Source organism: Sapajus apella, unplaced genomic scaffold, assembly GCF_009761245.1.
Source record: "Sapajus apella isolate SASKATOON/1434 unplaced genomic scaffold, GSC_monkey_1.0 scaffold71, whole genome shotgun sequence".
NCBI lineage: Eukaryota > Metazoa > Chordata > Mammalia > Primates > Cebidae > Sapajus > Sapajus apella.
The window spans coordinates 315,958-336,631 of record NW_022437011.1 but is presented as its reverse complement, the minus strand read 5'-3'; the positions used below and the strand labels follow the sequence as shown (position 1 = coordinate 336,631).

Sequence of the window (20,674 nt, the reverse complement as noted above, 5' to 3'; positions counted from 1 at the left end):
ACTCCTTAGCTCAAGCAATCCACCCACCTTGGCCTCCCAAAGTGCTGGGAATACAGGCATGAGCTACCATACCCAACCAAGAATGAGATCTTAACCACTGTGCTATAAGATCTTTTTGTCTAATCTACAGTTTCCAAATTTTCTATGATGATCACATTTGGTGATATAAGAGGAAAGAAAGTTATTTTTAAAAATAATCCATCTAACAATAAATAAGAGCTACCATCTCGTTGGGATGGAATATATGTATTTAAAAATTCTTCTATTTGTTTGGATTTTCCAAATTTCCTCTAATGAATATGCATTGCTTTTTAAATGGAAAGAAAAAAATACCTCTCAAATAAGGAAAAAGAAGCTTGATGCCAGCCTCTTAAAGCTATGCCCCAAAGGAAAAGTCCATCACTCCTCTACGGGCAAGGACCCTGTAGATTTGAATCAATTGCTTGTGGACCAGAGAGAGAGGAAGGGACCAGTGGGAGTGCCCATCGGCAGGTGGGGCCAGAAGGAAGTGCCTCCCACACCCTGGCCAGTGGAACATCTCTACGTTACCTTGCAGGGCCTCTTCATGCTTTCCTTCCAGGACACTTTGCTGCTCGTCCAGTCTCTCTCGAAGCTCTAGCTCCCTTTCCTTCTCCACCTGGGGGCAGAGAGTCCCAGGCAGGACTGAGGTTGAGCAGGTTCAGCCGGTGCGGCACAGCATCTCTTATCCACTCACCTGGGCCTGTGTGTGGCTTGGTGACCAGAGTCCTAACTCTTCCTCTGAGGGATTGGAATGCTATGCCCAGAGAAGGCACAAGACTTCCAAGATACAGCAGGCATGGCAGACTTTGCCTTCTTTAGGGTTTAGCAGGGGGTTCCCATAGAATTATCTGCATAGAAAAGGATTTAGGAGTATTCTAATCCTGATGCTTACTCAAGGCAGGAAGCCTTCTATGGTGTTTCTCTGCTTGTGTAAGACTTACTGTTGCAAGTGACCTCTAACTTCTACCATCAGGTTCCAGAGCTGCCCCCTGTTGTCACACAGAGCCAGGCTGCTCCCTCAACCCAGGAAGCCCCTCAGAGATCTGAGCCTAGTGGCTGTGTTTCAACGTTTTTCTTCTTCAGGCTGAACCCTCCCAGCCATTCTCACTGTCCCACACTCGAGATGTTTTCCAGTCCATTTACCACCTGTAAGGTACAGCTGATGGGGCAAGACATGGCTTAAAGGGGTTCTAGCCCCAGCACACCACTGCATTCCTGTGTAATGAGCTCCCTCCCCTGTAAAATGAAGGGACTCAACTTGACGATTCCTGGGGCCCTTACAAGTCTGAAGGTTAAAGATTCCACAGGTAATGGTCAAGGCCAAATGATATTACCATGGTAATCTACCAAAACACACTAAAGACCGGCAGATGCATACAGTTAACCTACCTTTCATAAAAGGTGTCTTTCTGAAAAATGTATCTAAGCAAAGACAATTTCAATGTGTGTGAGGGCACTGGCTGAAGCCTTCCACCCAGGGAACCCCTGAGGGCAGGGTCTGGCCCTGATTTCTCCCTGTACCCCTAGCAGTGCCCAGGCCATACCCTCCCTGCACCCAGTAGTCTCCCAGCAAGTCCACTGAGCAAATAAAATCTAGCAGAAAATCTTTTTGTAACAAATAACCATGCAATTTAATAGAGCAATTAGTTTATAACTACAGAGCCTTTTTTTTTTTTTTTTGAGTCTTGCTCTGCCACCCAGGCTGGAGTGCAGTGGCGTGATCTCAGCTCATCGCAACCTCTGTCTCCCAGGTTCAAGCGATTCTCCTGCCTTAGCCTCCCAAGTAGCTGGGACTGCAGGCATGTGTCACGACACCTGGCTAATTTTTGTATTTTTTGTAGAGATGGGGGTCTTGCCATGTTGCCCAGGCTGGTCTCAAACTCTTGACCTCAGGTGATCCACCCGCCTCGACCTCCCAAAGTGATGGGATTATAGGCATGAGCCACCATGACCAACCCAGAGCCATTTTTAAAAAGTGACTTTAAATTTCAGAATTTTCAATATTTACTCTGAACATGTTTCATATTTATAATTTAAACTAAAGATAATTTAGAGGAAACCTTTGTATACCACCAGATCTTTCCTGCTGCTCTACACACTCCCTCTCGTAAAGGAAGAAACGGAGGCAGAGAGAGAGGAAGGGTGAGTGACCAAGTTAGAATGAGGAAAAGGAAATCCCAGGCTGTGGGTTACATTCAGCCATCCCGTCACTTAGTGTCCTTCAATCTAGAACTGTTCCCCAGTCTTTCCTCATGTTTCATGGCCTTGACATTTGACTGATATAGGTTAGAAATCTGTAGCATCCCTCAATTTTCATTTCTGGGTAATTTTAAAGCTTCAGTGTCATCCCTTTGGAGAGGTCTTCTCTGATCCCACAGCCTTGGCTAAGGGTTCTATTATGCCCTTTCATGGCACTGTAAACTTTTCATAGCACTTATGGTTGCAGTATGTAGTTCTGTGTAGTTGTGTTCGGCATCTGACTTTCTGTCTCAGTCAGGACAGGCTAAATTATGCTACCATAACAAACAGTGGCAAAGTCTCAGTGGCTTAAGACAAAAGGTTTATTTTGCACCCACTACCTCCCCATTTTATATGGCAGGGATCTCTGCTGCCCAGGGATTATCCATGATTAGCCAGGGATAATCATCCAGGGATCAGTCTGATGGAGCAGCCATTCAAACGGTGCTGTCACTTAGCTAGACAGAAAGACCTTGAGGGTCTTCAGCTGGCAACTAAATGCTTAGCCTAGAAGTGACACAGGTTCTTCTTTCTATAATGCATCAGCCAGAGTGAGTTCCATGGCCCCACCCAACCATGAGTGGGGTCCAGAAAGGCAATTAATCCAGCAGCATCAACGGCTTTTACTCTTCCCAAATAGACTCTCAGCTTCGTGAGGGCAGCTGCCAGCTCTGCTTGCTTTAACCAATGTTCCCAGCACACAGTGGCCTGATAAAAATATGTGTTTAACAGATAAAGGACTCCCTTCTTGGCAAGATGAGTAAGGGACTCTTACAACAGCAACAAAAACCTAATGTAGGCCCTCACTCTGGGATTCACCAAAGTTAGCTGAGCAAGAGAAAGAGAGGGGGTGGGGGCACCTGGACTTACCTGTTGTGCCCATTTCTTCTTTTCCTCTTCATGTTGTTGGAGAATTCTGGTTATATCCTTCTGGTGCTGCTCAGCCTCCTCTGATACACAGAGCTGGACAGTTATAGCTAGAGGTGAAAAAGCAAAAAAAAAAAAAAAAAAATCTCACAGAGCGGAAGTGCAGTCAGTGCTGACAGAGAGAGTGTGGGAAGTGGGGCTAAGGAATGAGAACCCTGGTCTCTGCCTCAAAAATGATTTCAGGTGGGACCAGTCTCCAGAGACACTGTTGAGTCTCTCTGGATTGGGGGATCCTCTTTCAAGGAATAAGCCAATGGTCTCATTTTGTCCCCTGGTCTCCATGTTCTACTCCATTTTTAATTTTTAAATTTATTATTATTATTATTTTAAATCCCCTCAGCAAGGCAGTTTACTTCTATAGGAGGGTGTGGTGCATGGACGGAGCAATGATGGCTGCTGACACTTGGACAAGGAGGGGAAGGGGTACTTATGCCTGATAGGGATTGTCCCTACTACTATGCCATCCCTATTGGCTAGGGTTAGATCGCACAAGCTAGACTAATCCTGATTGGCTATTTTAAAAAGAGCAGGGGTCCAAGCTGGAGTAGTAGGGTGGGTGTTTTGGCAAGAAGGATGGTTATGGGCGTGTCGGAGCAGATAGCCAGGAGTGATCAGGTGACCAGGATGAGTTAGGATGGAGCTAGGGGGAGGAGGAACAGATGTGAACTACTGAATACAACAAGGAAGTTAAACTTTAAAATAGAGAATTAAAGAATAAGAGAGCTGAGCATACTGACATACTGATTCTTTGCAGAGAAACTTGGGGTTGACTATAACAATCCCCCATCCTGAATTTTTACAGTTTTCTTTCTTTTTTTTTTTTTCTCTCTCTTCAAATTTCCTTAACACGTCTTGGCTTAGTGATTCTTGTTGTTCTTCTAAAAGAAGTAATCTATCTGAATAGGGTGGAGGAGGGGTTGGGGATAATTTAGTGAGTTATGTCTGCTAGCCTCTGCCCCAAGTCCTCGGATGCATGCTATGACACAACATCTAACAAGAAGTATAATTATCACAGTTGCTAGAGGGGTAAGAACTAAGGTTATGGTTTCTTTCCATTGACTGAACCAGCGTTGGAACCAATTTGAAACAGGCTTATTGATGCCAGCATTTTAGCTAGCTTATTTGATAAAGCAGTAGGTCCTTGGAGGGCTTTTGTTATGCTCCCATTGGGAACAGTGTTGTTTGGAATAAAGGTATAACACTGGGTCTTAATTATAACACAAACACCATCTTTCTCCATAATATTATATTTAGGGCTTTATTTTCTTAGGCCACTGGGCTAGTGGATCCTAATTGTTCAGCTCTTCCTTTGACAGCATCTTTAGTATAGTTAACAAACCACTGGGGGTTGTAATAAATGTAGTTTATCTATTTACAATTTTTTTTTTAAATTAATTATTACCTACCAGAACAACATTGACTTAAATCTTGCAGCTATCTGATTTCGGGCTTTAAATTTATTTGGTACTCTTTAAGGAACACCAATTGTATCTAAATAGACATGAGAATCAAAAGACTTATAAGGAGCTTCTCTTATTTGCCGATGTTGTAATTTCTTTTTCTCTGGTTGATGAAATGCCAGGGTAAAGGGATGGTCAATTGGACTAGAGCACAAGTGCCATTCGAATTATTTGTCAGAGTGTCCATTAAGGTCCTCCACAATCCCACCGTACATCCTCTCTGGGATGAGTAAGGGAGAACTGATGAGCCAGCTCTTGGAAGTGCCTGACTTCACTGCATCCTGTTAAGTTTCCAAGCAATGCTAAGTTCTGCCCCTATCGTGAGAGATACGAGACGAACTTTGCCTTGGGAGATGGAGGCTGTGAGGCTCTCGGGGGCTGACCCACAAGGTGTTGAACCTCAGGAAACAGTAGTGAAAGAACTTGGCATGACTCATTATTCCAGGCATTGGAATCCTGAGAAAGAGCTACTATACATTCCATGTCCACTTGATTTGGGGACCATCCAAGTGGAAAGGGGACAACCTGGGCCTCTGGTCTACCCTGCACACAAGCGTTAACAGTTGCATTTATTTAAGGTGCGAATGGAATACTTAATCCATTCTAACCGTGCATTTGCATGCTTATATCCTGTTTTAATGGCTATAGTTTGCCTTAGGTCCTCTACTTCTACCACTGAGACTTTGGTTTTGTCATTGTGTCTAGAGGGAGTGATTGATAAAGAGGTTGAAGGAGCAATAAAGCGCATTTAAAAAATTTCTTTAGGATCCTTTTCTGAAATGTCAGCTCCTATACCATAAATACGACTTAATGAAGGGGAAGAGTTTTCAGATGTTGCAATAACAACCGTAAGCTGTATAGGATTGTATTGGTTATATTGACAGCTAGGAGTAATTCCTTTGGTGAAGTGAAGTGGATATTTAGTTTCAAGGACTGACAAAGACCTGTGGAAGCAGTCTATCTTAAACCTTTAGTGTCCCATATGACATTAGACAAAGCAGAACATACAGATTCTGTTTTTAAGGGACAAGAGTTTGATTCCTACCAATTACAAATACAGTTAGTATTTCTTGGATTACTAGTATCCGTAGAAAAACTCATTGTGTTTTCCTAATTTGAGGAAGTCTAAGAGGGACAGAGATATTCTTCTGGAAGCAGCAAGCTGTCCTTGGTTATGCAAATCTCCACAAGACATAACTAGACAGAAATTAAAGCAACAGTGTGAGATGAGCCAGATCTAATCACATTAAGAACAAGATGAGGAGAAGTTAAAAGGAAGAAAAGAAGAAAAGATAGACTAAGCTTTTCTTAGCTTTAACTTGGTAGGGTCTGATCCCAGAACAACAGCCCATGATTTTAATGGCGATGGCGCTTTCTTGACTCGGATGTGATGTATTCATCTGTTTTCTGCTGTACGAATGGCAGTCTTGGTGGCTAGTAGCATGAGGTAGGGTGGTCTTCAAGCTGGTGCTGGTGTGTGGAAACTTCAGGGTGGCACCTTGGTCCTAACCACTAAGGAAATACTTTACTGGCTCCTGCAGCATCTTTTTCTTGGTCTGTGCACAGAGTTGCTTAGTTGCCGCGGTATTCATAGGCCTTCTTTCCCCCTGCGTTGCTGAGAGGCAGGGCTTGTTCGTAACATTGAGTAGGTCTTGGTCCCTTACCCACGAGGCCATTGCAATGAAGCAGCAGGATGCGTCTTCTCACGAGAGAGGGCCTGAGACTGCCGGAGGAGAACAGTGAATCCCAGGCAAGCCCCCAGGATTGTTATAAGTAAAATTTCGATGCCGCAAAAGAAATAGCACTCAAAGATAAACCCACCCAGCAAGGCAGTTTACTTCTATAGAAGGCTGCGGTGAATGGGTGGAGCAATGATGGCCAGCACATCACCCTATTTTTTAAAAAGTTAGTTGTTGACCAGACATGGTGGCTCACACCTGTAGTCCCAGCACTTTGAAAGGCTGAAGTGGGAGGATCACTTGAGACCAGGAGTTTGAGACCAGACTGGGCAACATAGTGAGACCCTAGCTCTAAAAAAAAAAAAAAAAAAAAAAAGGCTGGGCATGATGGCATGCACCTGTGATCCCAGCTACTAGGGAGACCAAGGCAGGAGGATGGTTTGAGCACAGGAGTTGGAGGCTGCAGTGAACTATGACTGCACCACTGCATTCCAGTCTGGGTAACAGAGCAACACCCTGTCTCTAAAATAATAAGTTAAAAATTAGTTATCGGTACTTAACAATGGGGAAGCTTTTACTTAATAATTCAGATTTCCCATTTTTCTTGAAGAATCCAAAGAAGAACTGGCAACATATGCCTTCCTGTCAACCAGGGGCTGGAGGCAGAAGCAGCTGCCTCCTCTTTGGCCGGCCAGGATGTGGTTCTGCAGTTGGCTATGGTCTTTACCTCCCGATACTAAAAATGTCTATAAAGGGTCACACGTCATCCGCTTTACCCATAAGCATCTGAGTGTGTGGCTCCTTACCTTCAGCTTTTCCCAAGCTGGTAGCAGAGGGAGCTACTTGAGAGCAGGAAGGAAACAACCAGGAAATCTAGCCCTTGCTTAGGGAAACTCCAAAACAGACCCTGCCAATCCATGCTGAGTCTATCGAATGCTAGGTGTGACCTAAGGCTGTGGCCATCCTCTCTGTGCCTCAGTTACCTAATATATGAAATCAGGATAATTATGGCACTTACCACATAAGGCTGAGGTGATTAAATCAGAAAACAATGGCAATAAAATTAATAGAAACAGCGTAGGAAGACTGAGAGCTTGCCATGCCTGCAACATGCCCGGCACTGTTTCAAGTGTCTCAGTGCTACCAATAGCTGTAAGTACTATTATTATCCTCATCCTATAGATGAGGAAGCTGAGGCTCAGAGGAGTCATGCAGCTTGTTCAAGGTAACCCAGCTCAAAATTAAGGGAGCGGGAATATGAACCTACCCAATCTGATTCCATGAAAACACTCCTAACTACCACCTTATTCTGCTTGCTTGTGCATAAAAGGAAATGCAGGCCGGGCACGGTGGCTCATGCCTGTAATCCCAGCACTTTGGGAGGCTGAGGTGGGCAAATCACTTGAGGCTAGGGGTTTGAGATCAGCCTGGGCAGCCTGATGAAATCCTGTCTCTACTAAAAATACAAAAATTAGCCAGGCATGGTGGCGCCCTCCAGTAATCCCAACTACTGGGGAGGCTGAGGCAAGAAAACCGCTTGAACCTGGGAGGCAGAGGTTGCAGTGAGCCAACATGGTGCCATTGCACTCCAGCCTGGGCCACAGAGAGAGACTCAGTCTCAAAAAACAACAAATACTTGGTGCAGACCAGTTGCAGTGGCTCACGCCTGTAATCCTAGCACTTTTGGGAGGCCGAGCAGGCTGGATTGCTTGAGCCTAGGAGTTTGAGACCAGCCTGGGCAACATGGCATGACCCCATCTCTATTTAAAAAATAAAAAAGGAAATGCAGTGCCAGGCACTTTGGAAGTGTTCAGTAAATGTTCCTTATTATTCATGAAATGTTCTCTAAATGTTTATCTGTGCTCATGACAAGCATTAGCCTAATACTAGTGTTGCTGCCATTATTATTGTTAGCTTTACTATTAGAAAATTCCATTAGCAAGATCTGACAATGAATATGGAAGAAATGTGGGATGAGGACAATGCCAGCGCTGGTCAGTTCCATCAGGACAGGAGGAGTGAGCTGGTACCCCTGAGTCCTGGCTCCCAGAGGCCATGAGCAGATAGACAGAGGTTAGGTGATAGCAACAGTTAAGATCAGAGAGCCCTGGATTCTCACAATTCATTTGGCTCAAATTTTGGTCCACAAGATTAGTACCAGATTGACCCCAACTGGAGAGAATCTTATTAGAAATACACATATATCTTTGCTTGGCACAGTAGTTCACACCTGTAATCCCAGCACTTTGGGAGGTCGAGGCGGTTGGATCACTTGAGGTCAGGAGTTCGAGACCAGCTTGGCCAACATGATGAAACCCCATTTCTACTAAAAATACAAAAAAATTTAGCTGGGCATGGTGGCAGGCACCTGTAATCCCAGCTACTTAAGAGGCTGAGGCAGGAGAATTGCTTGAACCCAGGTGGTGGAGGTTGGAGTGAGCTGAGATCCTGCCATTGCACACTAGCCTGGGCAACAAGAGAGAAATTCTGTGTCAAAAAAAAAATAATAACCATATATATATATATATATATATATACACACACACACACACAAACACACATATGTGTAAATATATATATGTTTAGTAAATATATATATATATATTTACTAAAAATGCAGCTTCTTCAGCCCTACTCCCTGAGATTTTAATTTAGTTGGTCTGTGGTAGGTTCCCAGAATCTGCATCTTTGAAGTTTTTCAGGTAAATTTCCTTTTTTTGAGACAGGGTCTTGCTCTGTTGCCCAAGTTGGAGTGCAGTAGTGCAATCACAGTGCACTGCAGCCTCAACTTCCCAGGCTCAGGTGATCCTCCCATCTAAGGTTCCCAAGTAGCTGGAACTACAGACACACCACCATGCCCAGCTAATGTTTTGCATGTGTGTTTTTTGTAGAGATGGGTTTCATCATGTTGCCCAGGCTCGTCTTGAACTCTTGGGCTCAAGCATTCCATCCACCTTGGCTTCCCAAAGTGCTGGGATTATAGGCAAGAGCCATTGCACCTGGCCTGGATAATTCTTATATGCAATCAGATTGGATTTTGTGGTTCAATTACTTATGTAGTACTTGAACTTCACCTACAATACTCCCTCCAGGCTATAACTAAACACCTATAACTAAATAGGAGGAGATAGGGAGCTCCTCCTATTACCAGGTAGCTCTGATGGTTTTAAATCGACAACCACATAAAAAATTATTTGAGATTGAGCTGAATTCTGCCTGCATGTTGCTACTACCTTGAGGCCGTAATACTGACCTCAGGGTCACACTAAACAAGGCTCATCTTTCTTCTCCATTAGGGCACTTCAGACACATGGAGAGAATTGTAGTTTTATGGCAACATATAGTCTTTTCTGGATGTAGTAATTTTTATTTTTATAAAATGCAAATTTCAAAGAAAAGAAAACAAAATAAATGTTATTTCACTGAATTTAGTTCTACTCATTTGAAAAAAAATTAGATATTCAAGTTAGAAGGTTCCCAGATGATCCATTAGAAATTAAAATTGATTTTAACTTATTATATATATATGTGTGTGTATATATATATGTGTGTGTATATATATATATATATTTTTTTTTTCTTTTTCAACTTTGGTTTAGATTTAGGAATATGCATGCAGATTTGTTACCTGGGTATATTGCATGATACTGAGTTTGGGGTACAAATGATCCTGTCACTCAGGCATTAAGCATAGTACCCAACAGCTATTTATTTATTTTTAAACCAGGAGTTTAGTTTTATTTTCTCTGTCCATCTGCAAAATACTCAGGACCAACATAAAAAAGTAATACCTCCTGTGGAAAAAGTTACATTAAAAAGGGGAATGGGGTGGGATGGTGAAAGGGACTAGTGCCTTAGCCCCAAGGAGCTGCAGCATCTCTGATGGGTCCAGGGAATCGAAAAGATATTGGGAAGATGTAACAGGAGGAAGGAAAATGTGAATTTACTGAGTTAGAGGGCCCCAAAGCAGGCCTCGAGGGGGATCTGGTGGCCGGGGAGTAGGTCTGGGTGGAGGGAGGGACCCCTGTTGGTAGCCATAGGGTGCTGGTCATGGAGGGCCAGTGTATCCATGAGGGGGCATCAGTGGAGGAGGTCCACGCATACCATGTGGAGGCATAGGACCTCGGTGACCCATGGGAGCTCTGAATGGAGGCACTCGGCGGGGGGCATGTTCATTGGAGGAGGTCCAGGATGAGGCATTCCAGGTTGTGATCGGGGCGGTGGCTGCCCCCCAGAGCGTGGGCATCCAGCATGAGGATGTCCTAAGCCATAAGGGCCATGGTGTGCCAGCTGCATCTGAGACATCCCTGGATAGGGCATCTCACGTGGTGGGAATGGATGAGGATGTGAGTGTCCATGATCAGGATGTCCTGCCCCTGCGGTTCCTGCTGATGGGGGCCCATGTCCTGCAGCCCCAGGAGGCATAGGTGGGGGGGCATGGCTGGGGATACCCCAGGTGGGAGGGCTCCAGGAGGCGGCACTGGGAGTGGGAAGGAGCCAGGAGGAGGCATGCCTCGTGGAGGAAGCCCAGACCCCAATGATGATACCACAGGATTGGGGGCAGAGGGTGGAGAAGGTGCATCTGCAAACAGCTGATGAGGGCGGTCATCCTGGGAGAGTGGGTTCTGAGCTGCCAAAAGTCGTTCGGCTGCTGAGCCATGGTGCTCACCCTTGGAGTCCTTCTTGAAGGTATAAGACATGGTGATAGGGCGGTTATAGAGGTACTGCCCATTCATAGCTTCAATTGCTGCATCCGCAGCATCAAATGAAACAAAATTAATAAAGGCATAATCGTTGGAGTTGCCTGTGTCAGGGTCCCGCATAATCTTAGGGGCTTGTAAGATGACCCCAAAGGCGCTGAAAGTATCATAAAGCAACTTCTCATCAATCTCAGGGTCCAGGTTGCCAATGAAAATGTTGGCCCCTACATCCAGGTTTTTGTTGTGAGCTGATGCCTTGTTCTCCTGTATTGGCTTCCCGTAGAGTTTGATCATGTTCATGATCTTAATGGTATAGTCAGCATCTTCCTCACTCAAGAATTCCACAAAGCCATAGCCTTGGTGCTGGCCAGTGACTCCATCCTTGGGCATCTGGGTGTTGACAACTGGTCCAGCCTGGAGAAACAGTTCCCACAGCAGCGAGGGGTTCACTAACCTTCTCATCCAGGTCCCCCACGTACACGGTGGCAACCTGGTTCCGCTTGGAGATCGCCCGGCAGCCATGGTGAAAGAGCTCCCACTGCCTCCCAGCAGTGGTTCTGCTCTCTCCCCAGCAGTTAGTTTTTTAACCCTTTGCTTCCCTCCCCCGCCAACTGTGGTGACATCTTCTTTCTAAATGAACATTCCCTGTTCCTTTTTTTTTTTTTTGAGACAGAGTTTCACAGTTGTTGCCCATCTTGTTGCCCAGGCTGGAGTGCAATGGAACAATCTTGGCTCACCAAAACCTCCACCTCCTGAGTCCAAGTGATTCTTCTGCTTTAGCCTTCCAAGTAGCTAGGATTACAGGCATGCACCACCATGCCCATCTAATTTTGTAACTTTAGTAGAGACAGGGTTTCTCCATGTTGGTCAGGCTGGTTTCGAACTCCCGACCTCAGGTGATCTGCCCATCTTGGCCTCCCAAAGTGCTGGGATTTAAGGCGTGAGCCACTGCGCCCGGCTCTGTTCCTTTAACGGTTCCTTAGAGGACACGTTTTTGAGATTCTTCACTAGTCCGATCTTGCTCCATTGTACTCTCTCCAATTTTTTCTGTATCCCTCTAAAAATGTACTTTCCAGGAACATATATAGCACTCTAGGTGTGGTATTAACAGCGTACAATAGGGAAGCACAGGTCAGGACTATTACCTCCCTGATTTTAGACATGATACTCCTATTAGTGTAACCTATATAAGATCTCATGAGATATTTAAGTAGCTGTATCATCTGTGCTGAGTATAGATAGGAAACCTCATAGATGGCAGCTGGGTCCTTTGTGGGTCTGGCTACTCACCTGTGTCCCCATTGAGGGGACCTAATTCCTGGGACTCTGGTCTGGGTGGCTGTTCTGGTCCTTGGCGCTTCTGGAAGAAATGAGACAACAATAAGGTGCAGGTAGAGGGTGGGAGGTCAAAGCGAGGATGGCTGCTACAGCGGGATTCTTCCAAAGGCAAGGCAGGACCTTCAGTCACACCAGACCCGGCCCCATGCCCGGTGCATTTAGGCTGCCTCACCAGCTCTAGGCAGCAGCTCTCTACCCCGAGGGAGGGGCCCCAGAACAGGATTTCTCATCCCTGTCAGGGAAACCCTTGGAGGAGTTTGATGGTGCTTGACCTATCCTTAGATCCTTGCTGCCTGGCTCCTGCTGCCATCCGTGGGGGCCTCCCAGGTCACCTCTTCCTTCTCTTAGGATTTGGCAGGCCTGCTGTCACCCTCACTCCAGCTATGCCCTTGAGGTGCCCTAAAAACCTCTCAGCTCCCAATTCAGAGATTTTGTTTAGAGAAAACTCAAACCCTTTCTCCTCTGCTCTCACACCACAATCATCATCCACACAGAAGAAGACTTCTGTGTGTGTGTGAGGGGTTCTCCCCACCACCAAGCGAGTAATCAGTTCTGTGGTGGACATCAACCGGGTGTCCTCTAATTCACCTCTGACACTATCTACCGGGAGACTGGGTCAGATCCCACAGGTGGAGGGCTCAGTCCCCAAAACTGCTTCCCTCCTTCCCCACAGTCACAACTATGAGCCTCCAGAAACTTTGACAGATGGGCTTCAAGTTGAGGTTTCTTTGACCTCCTCTTTGGGTTTGATTAATTTGCTGGAGTGGTTCATAGAACTTGGGGAAGCACTTACTTACAATTATTGATTTATTATAAAGGATAGTACAAAGGATTCAGATGATGAAATGCATAGAACAAGGTATGGGAGAAAGGGCGGGAGCTTCCATGCTATCCCTGGGCACCACCATCCGGGAACCTCCACGTGTTCAGCTATGCGGAAGCTCCCCAAACACAATCCTCTTGGGTTTTTTCATGGAGGCCTCATTACATAGGCATGATTGATTAAACTATTGGCCATTGGTGATCAACTTGACATTCTAGCTCCTCTGTCCTCCCCAGAGGTTGCTGGGTGAGGCTGAAAGTCCCAAACCTCTAAGAGGAATAATTAATACAAAAGGCTTTCTACATTACAAAGCAGTGTCAGTGGCTCCCAGGTTTCATACATGAGTAATATATATATATTTTTTTTTGAGGCAGAGTCTTGCTCTGTTGCCCAGGCTGGGGTGCAGATGCACAGTTCTGGCTCACTGCAACCTCCGCCGCCTGGGTTCAAGCGATTCTCAGCCTCCTGAGTGACTGGGACTATAGGTATGCACTACCACGCCCGGCTAATTTTTGTATTCTTAGTAGAGATGGGGTTTCGTCATGTTGGCCAGGCTGGTCTCAAACTCCTGACCTCAGGTAATCCACCCGCTTCGGCCTCCCAACGTGCTGGGATTGCAGGTGTGAGCCACTGTGCTTGGCCAAATGAGTAATATTTTTTAATGGAAGAGTTGATATAGGCTGATAAGCAAGGATACTGAAAAAAACTATTTGTAGATTATCATTATTTTATAAAATAAAGGACATTTTATTCTTCCAAAATATAATAGGGAAAAGCTTAAGAACAGTCTTCCAGGAAAGGAGAACTGACATGCTTCCTCAACACTACACGCTCGCTCACACCATAATTTTCTCATTTCATGCTGGAGAGGCAAAAAGTTGATTGAAGCCTGGCACTGGTCACTGGACCAGGATTTGGGTAAAAAAAAAAAAAATTTAAGTCCTTTTGTACGTTTTTCAAGATGCTTTTACAAAGAAGAGAAAGAAAGAGAGGGAGGAAGGAAGGGAATGGGCAGAAAGGAAGGAAAAAAGGAAGGAAGGAAGAAGATGTTCTAGACTCAATTTTAAGAAACACTTTAAAAACCAAATCAGGTCTGGGTGCAGTGGCTCATGCCTGTAATCCTGGCACTCTGGGAGGCTGAGGTCAGTGGATCATTTGTGGTCAGGAGTTCAAGACCAGCCTGACCCACATGACAAAACCCCCTCTCCACTAAAAATACAGAAACTAGCTGGGTGTGGCGGTGTACAACTGTAATCCCAGCTACTCAGGAGGCTGAGGCAGGAGAATTGCTTGAACCCGGGAGGCAGAGGTTGCAGTGAGCTGAGATCCTGCCACTGTACTCCAGCCTGGGCAGCCAAGCAAGACTGTCTCAAAACAAAAGCAAAAACAAAAACACAAGTCAAACTATGAAGAGGCTATAAAAATGTTCAATAAGAATTATTGCTATAAAAAACAAACTTTACTTTTTACTATGGTAAAAACATTTTTTAAAGGTAATTACTAGAATAAAATGTATTAAAAATATCCTAAACTGGCCAGGTGTGGTGGCTCACACCTGTAATCCCAGCACTTTAGGAGGCCGCGGCAGGCAGATCACGAGGTCAGGAGTTCAAGACCAGTCTGGCCAACATGGTGAAACCCTGTCTCTACTAAAAATACAAAAAATTAGCCAGGCACAGTGGTGGGCACCTGTAATCCCAGCTACTTGGGAGGCTGAGGCAGGAGAATCATTTGAACCTGGGAGGTGGAGGCTGCAGTGAGCTAAGATCACACCACTGCACTCCAGCCTGGGCAACAGGAGCAAAACTCTGTCTAAACAAACAAAAAAAGTCCTAAACTGAAGAACCACTGAAACACTTCTAGAAAGCAGACTTCTCACTGTGGAGAGAAGATGTATCAAGGGAAGTCTTCTAGAATAGTCTGCTTCTCCCCCACTTGCTGGGCATAGAACCCGGCATGTGTAAGATCCTGGCAGACTGAGTGAGGCGCGGTGCCTCCCCCAGATCCTCGTGCCCTGAATCTGCTGAGTGCTGGGCACACCTGACAATTTAGCTCCCTAACCACCCTGGTGAAGACTCAGTCCTCGCTTTCCACCAAAGAGGAGAAAGCCTGGTCCAGGCATGAGTCAGAGAAGCTGTCAACACTGGAATCTGGGGAAGTGACAGCAGCCAGACTCCCACCCTGAGCTGGAGGAAGGAGGGAGAAAAACACAAATGGTTGTCTCTTCCTTGTTGCCATGACTGATTAGATGAACTCAGACAATATTTTTATGGGAGCCAGAAGGCCTAGAGTCTAGTCCCAGCTCTGTTACAAACTCGGACAAATCCCTTCACCCTCTGGGCTTCTGTTTCCTCCTCTGTGAGATGGGGGTGAGGAAGCCTAGTGGTTTAACTAGAGGATCCCATCATGTTGAAACTCCCAGTTCTCATCTCAGCTCCTCTCAACAGCACTGTGAGGCAAAGGTCACTACAGGTGAGGAAACTGAGGCTCAGGGAGGTTTAAGACACAGTTACACTGTGCCTTAATGTTCAAATCGGCATTAGAGACTACAGAGCAGAGTGGTTAAAAACTTTCGAATTCTAGAATCACACAGGTCTAGATTCAAATACTAAACCCAACACTGTGTGACTGCATGACCTCTCCATGTCTCGGATTCCTCATGAGGCTCTTTTAGGATGAGATGAAAGGATGCACCTGTGGTGTCTGGCATACACCAAGAGCTCAAATATTCCGCATGATGATTGCCATGTTTCAGAAACATGGCAAGAACAAAGATCCCACATGATCTGCTTTGGCAGGCCTCTCAGGCTGCCCCTGGGTCTCAGGTTTTGTCATCTGAAATAAGATCGTAAGCTCATGAAACACTGCCTTCTTTCAGATAACCGCCAGAGAATGGTGGCGAACACTTCTCCACAAACAGGTTTCGGACCACAGGCAGTACATGGCCGTGTACTTGAGTCCCCAGCTCTTGACAAAACAAGATAACTCCTTCAGAATGGCAATCAAGGCTATCACCATCTGTCCCCAGTCTATCCCCACTCCAATTTCTTTTCTCTTTTTTCTGTTTCTTTACTTTTCTTTTTTTTTGAGATGGAGTCTTGCACTGTTATCCCAGCTGGAGGACAGTGGTGTGATCAGGGCTCACTGCAACTTCCACCTCCCAGGCTCAAGTGATTCTCCGGCCTCAGTCTCCCAAGTAGCGAGGACTACAGGCATGCACTACCACACCTGGCCAATTTTCGTATTTTTGGTAGAGATGGGTTTCACCATGTTGCCCAGGATGGTCTTGAACTCCTAGGCTCAAGTGATTTGTCTGCCTTGGCCTTCCAAAGTGTTGGGATTACAGGTGTGAGCCACGGTACCCAGCCCCAATTTCTTAATACTTACAAACATCTTCTTCCAGTTACAGCAGTAGTAGGCAGTTGTTGTAGAAAGTATAGAAAATACATGAAAATATAAAAAGAAAATCTCGCTACCTAGAGAGAATCCCATAACCTGGCAGCATATATTGTTCATCTACATACACATATTCAATATTGGGATTATCATATATATTTCCTCATATCTTACTTTTTCAAGCATGTTATGAATGTTTACTATGCAGCATTAACTATTCTGCAAATATGTTAATTTTAATGATCAACAGAACATCCCTATGGATGAGTTTAGTCATTTACTATTGAGTGTTTAAATTGTTTCTACTTTTTAAAGTGCAGATTATGCTTTAATAAACATATTTATTTAGGCCAGGTGTGGTAGCTCACGCCTGTAATCCCAGCACTTTGGGAGGTTGAGGTAGGTGGATCATTTGAGGTCAGGAGTTCGAGCCTAGCCAACATGGTGAAACCTCGTCTCTACTAAAAACACAAAATTTAACTGGGCGATAGTGGCACACACCTGTAATCCCAGCTACTTGGGAAGCTGAGGCAGGAGAATCACTTGAGCCTGGGAGACAGAGGTTGTGGTGAGCCAAGATCACACCACTGCACTCAGGTTTGGGTGACAGAGAGAGACCCGGTCTCAAAAAATAAAAATAAAAAAAACATTGATTTATAAAATTGTTTACACATCTAGTATTACATGTCTAATATCGGAAGGGTCTACCAATTTACTCACCCTCAAATGGTACACAAGAAGACCAGTTTCAGCTAGGTCTAGTGGCTCACACTGGTAATCCCAGGACTTTAGGAGGCTGAGGTGGGAGGATCTTTTGAGGCCAGGAGTTTGGGACCAGCTTGGCTAACATGACAAAACCCCATCTCTACTAAAAATAAAAAAAATTGCCAGGCACAGTGGCACATGCCTTTAATCCCAGCTTGGGAGGCTGAGGCATGAGAATTGTTTGAACCTGGAAGGCAAAGTTTGCAGTGAACTGAGATTGGGCCACTGCACCCCAGCCTGGCACTCAGGTCTGGGCAACAGAGCAAGACTGTTTCAGAAAAAAACAAAAACAAAAACAAAAAACAGCTTCACTGCAACCTTGCCAATGTGGAATATTATCACTTAAAAAAAATGCTGGGAAATTTGCTAGGTCAAAGCCAAACCAAAATAACCTAGTGCTACCTATTACACGCCTGCCCCCAATACAGGCCTCTGTGTGACTGAGACATCCTACGCTGCTCAAGACCACCCCACTGTGACACATGGTCAGGTCTACCTCAGGTCCCCAGGCTCAGTGCACACACCATTTCTCTGCTTTTCTCCTGACCTGCCCCAGGGCAGAGTCAGTTCCTGTCTTCACTATGTTTCAGGGATTAAACAGCTAACCTGTACCTGGTTAGCTGTTTGTCTCTCCTGCTAGCCAAGGGGGCTGCTTGAGGAGAGGATTTTGAAATCTGCATTGGACTTGCCTCAGTATGTTACCATGCCCCAAACAGCATTTCTTAGAAATGTGGTCTAGAGCCACCTGGAAAGCTTGTTTAACATGGATGTCCAGGCTGCATTCTAGACCTACAGTATGTGCTGGGCATCTCCATCTCTTTTTTTTTTTTTGGAGATGGAGTCTGGCTCTGTCGTCCAGGCTGGGGTACAGTGGTGTGAACTTGGCTCAATTGCGACTTTTGCCTCCCGGGTTCAAGCGATTCTCCTGCCTTAGCATTCAGAGTAGCTGGGATTACAGGTACATGTTACCGCATCTGGCTAATTTTTATATTTTTAGTAGAGACAAAGTTTCACCATGTTGGCCAGGTAGGTCTTGAACTGCTGACCTCAAGTGGTCCACCCACCTCAGCCTCCTAAAGTACTGGGATTACAGGCATGAGCCACTGCACCCAGCTGGAATCTCTGCCTTTAGCAATCTAGCCAGGTGATCTCAGTGCCTGCAAAAGCCTGAGGACATGTGACCCTGAGCTGGGTCGGTCTCAACAAATAGCTACTAAGTGGAAAATCCCCAGGTTGGGGCCCTGATCACTTCCTCCTCAGAGGTCATGAAGCAGAGGGTACCTGCAGTGGAGGAGGACAGGAACTGGGAAGGGGACACAAGGATTTTCCCTTCCAAAAGATGGGTGGGGAGCATAGGGCTGGGGTGGGGTATCCGGATTGCACTCTGGAAGAGGGATGACAGCTTCCTGAGTCAATGGAAACTTGGGAGCAAGAAAACTGCAGAGGAGGCTGCCGGCAGCACAGGATGCTGGGAGAACCCAGGCCTGGCGGAGAGGCCAGGAAACTCCATTCCAGCTTTAATGTGTGACTTCAGGCAAGTCATGTCCCTTCTCATCTGTGAAGGGTCAGGGCTGGACCAGATGCTCTCTTCAGTCCTCCTGAGCTCCAGGGCAGCCCTTCTCCTAAGAAGGCTGGAAATAGAGCCCCTCTACCCAGGTGACACTTACAGCTCTGGTGTCCAGATCTTTGCTGTCAAGCAGACTAGAGCCCTGAGGTAGATTCAACGTGAAGCAAACCTGAGATAGCAGGACACAGCTGTCAAAAGCAGACACAGTCAGGGTAAAATAAGAAGACAGTGTCCAGAGCCGTGCTGTGGAGAAGCCATATGAGCTCAGATTGGGTCTGGTGACATGCTATAGAGTATGCTCACATTTTAGAGGGTAAACTGACAAACTGGAAGATGTCCCAAAGAAACCCACAGGATGTAGGAGGAGACGTAGAACCAAATTATAGGAGGGGCTGTTAACAGAACAAGAGTTGGTCAGCCTTGAGAAGAGGCAAGAAGACCTGACCACTGTCTTCAAATCTCAACACTACTGTCATGGGTAGAAGCTACTGGTGTGTCATCTACAGCCTTGGAGGACAGGACTGTGGCCAAGCACAAGGAAGTTCAAGAAGTTTCAGTTCAGTATGAAGAAAAATGTCAGAACCATCAAAAATAGGTAGGCTGCCTTATTAGAGGGTGGGGCAGGGTGGTGGAAGTAAGCACTCCATCACTGGTGGCATGCAAAAAGAGGTTGGAGAGTCAAACTTCACGTTGTTGATTGGACTGAGTGATCTTTGAGAACCCTGAACTCAACAGTCTATAATTCTAAAAAGCATCACTGATGTTCGGCAAGTGAAGGTCTCTGGTAAGCATAAAGAATTTTTCTATTACAGGTGGCACATAAAGACCGCCAGCATTAATGGAACCTCAGGGAGCTCTGTTGAATGCTATTCAGGGAGCAGCATTTTGGAGTGAATGGCTGTAGCCACATACTCAAGCCTTTGTGATAGACTCCTAGACTTCCCTCAAATTCTGAACCTCACCAGGCAAGAGTGAATTAGGCAGAAGCAACTATTCCCTACCTTGGGAATCCTAGTAGGATGGAAGGCAAGTGTAGCCCTGAGGGAGGTTCAGCCTCCCTCAAACACCTGACCTAGCCCCTCTTTTGGAACCATCACTACATTCTGTTTTTCAGCCTTCAAGGCTTGTATATTTCTGATTAAGTGCTTTGTGTCCTCATTGTTCCTGCTTAACTTAGAGAATTTAGTAATTAAAGAAGATCCCCTAAGAGTTCACCCAGCTCCTCCATGTCCCATAAATCACAGGCCTGGCTTCCTTTGGGCATGCAGTTCTATCACACCTATCCTGGCTGAGAAAGGCTTATGGGGACCCAGAACAGGGTTGGAAGGACCCCAGGAGGCAGCTGATTCCAATCCCCACCTCCTTTTTCCAGACAGAAAAGCTGAGGCCCCTGACACTTTGCTGAAGTTGCTTATCAGTTTAAGGAGATTTTGGGCTGAGACGATGGGGTCTTCTAAATATACAATCATGTCATCTGTAAATAGAGACAATTTGACTTCCTCCTTTCCTAATTGAATACCTTTTATTACTTTTTCTTGCCTGATTGCTCTGGCTAGAGCTTCCAATACTATATTGAATAGGAGTAGTGAGAGAGGGCATCCTTGTCCAGTGCCAGATATCAAAGAGAATGCTTCCAGTTTTTGCCCATTCAGTATGATATTGGCTGTGGGTTTGTCGTAAATAGCTTTTATTATTTTGAGACATGTTCCATCAATACCTAGTTTATTGAGTGTTTTTAGCATAAAGAGCTTTTTAATTTT

General features: G+C 45.5%; 1 protein-coding gene and 1 pseudogene across 1 annotated transcript in view; both read right to left on the bottom strand.

Annotated features, from left to right (window-relative positions):
• Positions 1 to 20,674, bottom strand: part of CCDC69 (coiled-coil domain containing 69) — a 50,539-nt gene that overhangs the window by 16,838 nt on the left and 13,027 nt on the right. The window contains exons 2-4 of the mRNA XM_032250156.1: positions 12,316 to 12,385; positions 3,130 to 3,236; positions 550 to 637 (exon numbers count right to left, since the gene is read on the bottom strand). Of these exons, the coding sequence (XP_032106047.1) occupies positions 550 to 637; positions 3,130 to 3,236; positions 12,316 to 12,385 (265 nt within the window). The remainder of the gene's footprint in view (positions 1 to 549; positions 638 to 3,129; positions 3,237 to 12,315; positions 12,386 to 20,674) is intronic.
• LOC116531433 lies at positions 9,877 to 11,787 on the bottom strand (annotated as a pseudogene).